At 61.6% G+C, this 5,233-nt stretch overlaps 2 protein-coding genes across 2 annotated transcripts in view; both read right to left on the reverse strand.

Moving 5' to 3' along the window:
- The window catches only part of KIF18B (kinesin family member 18B), a 7,067-nt gene extending 6,803 nt beyond the window's left edge, over positions 1-264 (reverse strand). Inside the window, exon 1 of the mRNA XM_019623329.1 lies at positions 157-264. Within this exon, the coding sequence (XP_019478874.1) occupies positions 157-264 (108 nt within the window). The remainder of the gene's footprint in view (positions 1-156) is intronic.
- Positions 265-1,030: 766 nt separating this feature from the next.
- Positions 1,031-5,233, reverse strand: part of C1QL1 (complement C1q like 1) — a 5,727-nt gene continuing 1,524 nt past the window's right edge. The window contains exons 2-3 of the mRNA XM_010724467.2: positions 4,993-5,230; positions 1,031-1,539 (exon numbers count right to left, since the gene is read on the reverse strand). Of these exons, the coding sequence (XP_010722769.1) occupies positions 1,360-1,539; positions 4,993-5,230 (418 nt within the window). The 3' untranslated portion in view covers positions 1,031-1,359. The remainder of the gene's footprint in view (positions 1,540-4,992; positions 5,231-5,233) is intronic.

Consider the following 5,233-nt stretch of genomic DNA (forward strand, 5'->3'; position numbering starts at 1 on the left):
CCCCCCGCGGCCCGGCAGCCCCGCCTTGGGCCCCACACCGACCCTCAGTGCCCGGCACCGACCTTCAGTGCCCGGCAGCCCCGCCTTGGGTCCCAAAACCCCGCTCGGCTCCCAGCAGTTCGCCCTCAGCCCCGCACCCCTCCCCCCCAAACTCACCCGCCACTTCCGGCCCTCCGCGTTCAAATCTCCCGGCAGCCCCTCCCGCCCTTCTGATTGGCCGTTCGCTCCGTTACCTCCCGTTGGCTCATCCGCGTCACGTGACATTCGGTCTCCGCGCGGGGCATCACGGGACTTGTGGTCCCGTATCGCGGGGCTGGGGGCGGGGCTGGGGGCGGAGCACCCTCTAAAGCCCGGAGGACCGAGCCCTTCCACAGGGCCACCTCAGCCGGGGGGGGACACCTCCCGTCACGGGGACACGTCCTCTCATGGGGCCACGTCCTGTTATGAAGGCTGTGTGACATTACAGGGACACTTCCTGACATGAGGCCATGTCCTGTATGGGGCCATGTCCTGTCATGGGGCCATGCATCCCATGTTCTCACATGGGGCCAACGTCCCATCACAGGGATGTGTTTTATGACCCATTCCCTCTCTCATCTTCTTTGGGTTTTCCACCACATTGCCACGAATCAAGGTGTGAGATGGCAGCAGACACTCCTTCCCACCCTGAGGACGTCCCCTGCAGCACAAAGGCCACATGTGCTACCATGCAGACAGATCCTCTCATGGGCCACATCCCACCGTGGGGCCACATTCTGCCGCAGGGCCACGTCATGTCACAGCTTCCCCACACCACCCAGCCCTGCACAGCCCAGCCCCACAGTGGGCACCGTGAGCCCCCAAGGGGACCCATCCCACTGTCACCCTGCAGGGACAGTGAGGGGACAATGGCAGCAGCTCCCACCTGGACTGCAGCACCTGGGGACGGTGCCCCGTGTCTTTGACTGGGCTGAGAGGGGACAATGAGGCCAGAAGGCGCCGTCCCCAACCATGGTGACATCCTGATGTGGGGACAAAAACAGCACACAGGGAGAGGTCACAGCTCTGCTTTACCATGGAGTCACCTGGGGCTGGGCAGGCCCCCAGCACAACCCTGGCACGAGGCACCCCATACAGACCCACATCCCATGGGCACCGAGCGGATCACAGCCAGGGGACCACCCTTCTGCTCCCCCCGCCCCGATTAGCAGCAATGGGGTGAGCGGGTGATGGGGAAGGGAGCTCCTGGGCCCCACGGCTGGCCATAGGGCTGCACATGGGGATGCCGTGGGGCTGGGTGGGTGTGGAGCGATGCCATGGGGCGATGCCATGAGGTGATGCCATGGGGCGATGCCATGGGGCGATGCCATGGGTCCAGGCTCAGTCCGAATAGATGATGAAGCCCGAGAAGGTGCTGTATTTGTTGTTGTTGCCGCCGTGGGCTTTGCCCCCGTCCAGCTTGATGAAGACCTCATCACCTGCATCCAGGTGTAGGATGACGCTGTTGCTGGCGTAGTCGTAGTTCTGGTCCGCATCCTGCGCGATGGCGCTGGCCCGCACCTGCACAGGGGACACAGCTTTAGCCCACCTGCATCCCATGGCCCCACTTCCCTGCCGTGACCCCACACCCAGCCACCCCATGGGGACCCATTCCCCAATTCATCCAGACTTCTTTGGACCCGCACCATGGGTGATGGGACCTGGATGGAAGAGATGGCACTGGCGTGGGGACAGTGGTGCCGTTGTGGTGCTGCTGAGCATTGCGCTGACCCATAGGCTTGAACATGGGGTTACGGCTCAGGCGTGGGGCGGGAAGGGATACTCACATCTGTAAAAACCCACACGTACCCAATGGCCTCATGGCCACCCAGGGAAGTGGCACTGCGGCTGCAGCTGATAGGGAATTATTGGGGTAATCAAATCTGAGCCAGAGCCTTGCAGCGGGATCTCAGTGACAGTGACAAGGCGGCAGGTAAAAAATCCCATGTGAAATGCAAAGCGGCACAGCAGGGAGAAGCAGCTCCTAATTAGGACTGACAAGAATGGGCTCTCCGTCGGCTCACAGGGAGCAGCCCCAACCCCACAGCTGAAGGGACACAACCACAGCCCCGTGGCCGCCCCCGGGGTGCTGCTACCACGAAAGCCATCAGGGCAGAGGCAGCAGCATCCCCAAACCTGCAGGCAGCCCACGGCCGTGACAGATCCCACCCATCAGCCCCTGTTTACTCTGGAACCTACTGACGGCCCAGCGCACCGCCCGTCCCCGCTGCAGCGACTGCCATCCGTCTTCCCTCGTTAAGGAGCCGCCTCGTCACCGCGCGCCCGCCAGCCCTTGGCTAACTAGGGAAGATAAATGGCTCCATGGCAGCAGAGCCACCGCGTTGTCCCAGCAGCCGTGTCCCCAGGACCGGAGGGGATGCAGAGATGGGGCGCAGCAGCTCCGTGCTTCAGTTTTCCCATGGCACTGCCCGTGGGAAAGGAGGAGAGCCCAAAATGGGGACATCAACCAAAGTGACCCTACGGCTGGGAGCTGTCCCTGCACCCAAGGGATGCGGGAAGAAGTGCCCAAAATGGGGACACGGCACCTGGGGAGTGCTGTCACCAACCCCACTGACCCCATGGCTGGGAGCTGCCCCCAGCAGTGCCCTGGCCACTGTGACCACTGCAGCTCTGTGCCCACCCAGTGCAGAGGGACATGGGGCGGTCTTTGAGGGCACCCCGTGTCTTTAGGGTCACACACGTCACCTTTGGGTGCACCTGGGCTCTCCAAGGTGTGGCCCCATGGACACAACCCTCTGTGGGGTCACACTTGGGGGACCATCCCCCACTGTCCCCACGTCCCCTCAAGGGACAACACCGAGGACATCCATCCATCTTCCTCCCAAACACAATTTTGTCACCCCATGCTCACCAAAACAGTGACAAGCTAATACAAATAATCATAATTAATGCTAATTAATAACCAGGAGCAGCTCTCCTGGCTCTCATTAAGTCGAGCGGCGCGGCCGGCTCTGCGATGGACACTTCTCCATAGGGAAACACTGGGGCATCGCCGCTGCAGTGCAACCCCACCACCCTGACTTCACTCTGGGCTGTATTTCTGCGACACAAACCCCAATTAGAGCTGTGATATCGTGCTGGCAATTAACACCCGGCGCGTGGGGACGGCTGCGAAGCCGGCGCCCGACGAGGACGGCCGCGACGATGATTAAGCTGTATTGCAGGCGCACGCCCGAATGGGTTTATTTACTCTTGACAGGAGCTTTGTAGCTTCGGGAAACGCAGCTGTTAGTGCCGGCACGAGCCCACGGCGTGGGGATGGCAAAGGGATGGGCGGTGACCCCGTTCCCAGCTGGGTTTTGGGATCCTAAATTACTGCGTGGGGTTATTTGGGAAGGAAAAAAACCCATCCAAGTGCTGGGGGGACGCTCAGCGCAATGGGCACCGCGTGGGGGTCTCAGAGTTGTTGCCGTGGGGATAAGCACGGAGCATCCTGAGTGTCCTGAATGTGGGGCTGTGAGCTAAGGGAGGCAGAAACCAACAGCTGAATGCCAAACCCAACCGCTGGGCAAAGCTGTGGCTCAAATCATGGGGAGATGTGGATGGCAAAGGGATGGGGCAGTGACCCCATTCCCAGCTGGGTTCTGGGCTCCTAAATCCCCCTAAATCCCATGGGGCTCTTGAAGAAGGAAAAACCACATTCAGGTGCCAGGGCGGTGTTCAGTGCAGTGGGTACCGCGCAGGGATGATCGGAGGCAGCACCACGGGGATAAGCACTGAGCATCCCTGATGCCTCGGATCTGGGGCAGTGAGTGAAGGGAGGGAGAATCCAACAGCCAAAGGCCAAACCCAACTGCTGGGGCAGAGCTGTGGCTGAGACCATGGGGAGGCGTCACCCCACTGAGCTCAGAGCCTCTCGGTGCAGTGTGACATTTGCAGTGCGACAGCCACAGCTCCAGCAAAGGGTTTGTGTTCTGAGGATGCGACATCACCTGGTAGCCTCAGCCATGGGGATGGTGGAGATGTGGGGGCTGCGGGTGGTGAGGATGGGTGCAGCCTCAGCACCGGGGCAACGGTCCCACCACATGTCACCCAGGGGCTGTCACTGGGCAGAGGAGATGTCCCATGGGTGCACAGCAGCTGGGGATGGGGACATCTGTCCCCAAATAGGACTGAGGAGCAGTGGACCCGGTTCTGGGCTGGGCTCACACTGCCCTCAATGTGGGTTCAGCACTGCATAGCCCCGCAGTGTCCCCAAAACCACCGCAGACGTTGTCCCTGCATAGTTGTCCCCAGGGCACGGCCGCTGGCACGCTCCATGGGGACACGGCAGGGAGCCCACATACAGCCCATGGCACAGCAGGGCACATCGCTGGGGCAGGAGAGGGACCAAAAGGGGACCCATGGGGACACATCATTGCCACTGGGAGAAAGATGGAGCATCCCGGGGGTGCACATCCCACGGTCAGGAGGAGACAGGAGACCTCGGGGTGTACCTGGGGCACAGCACTGGCACTGGGAGTAAGATGGAGCATCTCAGGGGTGCGCATCCCACGGGCAGGGGAGGGACAGAGCAACGTGGGGTGTGCATCCCATGGCTGGAAGAAGGACAGAGCACTCTGGGGGTGCAAATCTCATGGCTGGAATAGGAATGGAGCACCCTGGGGGTGCACATGCCAGGGGCAGGAGGAGGATGGGGGACCTCAGGGATGTACCTTAGGCAAATCATTGGCACTGGGAGGATGGAGCACCCTGGGGGTGCACATGCCACGGCTGGAGGAGGGATGGAGCATCCTGAGGTGCACACTTCATGGGCAGGAGAAAAACAGGGCACCTCAGGGAAGGACCTGGAGCACATCACTGCCACTAAGGGAAGGACGGAGCATCGTGGGGGCACACATCCCACGGGCAAGAGAAGGACAGAGCATCCTGGGGCTGCACAAGATGAGCATCCCATGGGCAGGAGAAGGACAGGACCCCCCGAGGACCTCCCCGGACCCCTCCATCCTGTACCTGCCCGTTCTTGCAGAGGTCAGCCCACATGCTGGTCCCGTCTCCGCCGCGCATCAGGACGTGGTAGGTGAAGAAATAAGTGCCGGGGATGACACAGGTGAACTTCCCCGAGGCGGCATCGTAGCTGTTGCCCAGGTTGGTGACCACATCATCGAACTTGAGGATCTCGTAGCCCTCGTGCGGGTTCTTCAGGCCGGCGTAGAAGGCGACGCGCGGCACCGTGCTGTAGGTGGCCGTGCTC

This window comes from Meleagris gallopavo, chromosome 29 (assembly GCF_000146605.3).
Source record: "Meleagris gallopavo isolate NT-WF06-2002-E0010 breed Aviagen turkey brand Nicholas breeding stock chromosome 29, Turkey_5.1, whole genome shotgun sequence".
NCBI lineage: Eukaryota > Metazoa > Chordata > Aves > Galliformes > Phasianidae > Meleagris > Meleagris gallopavo.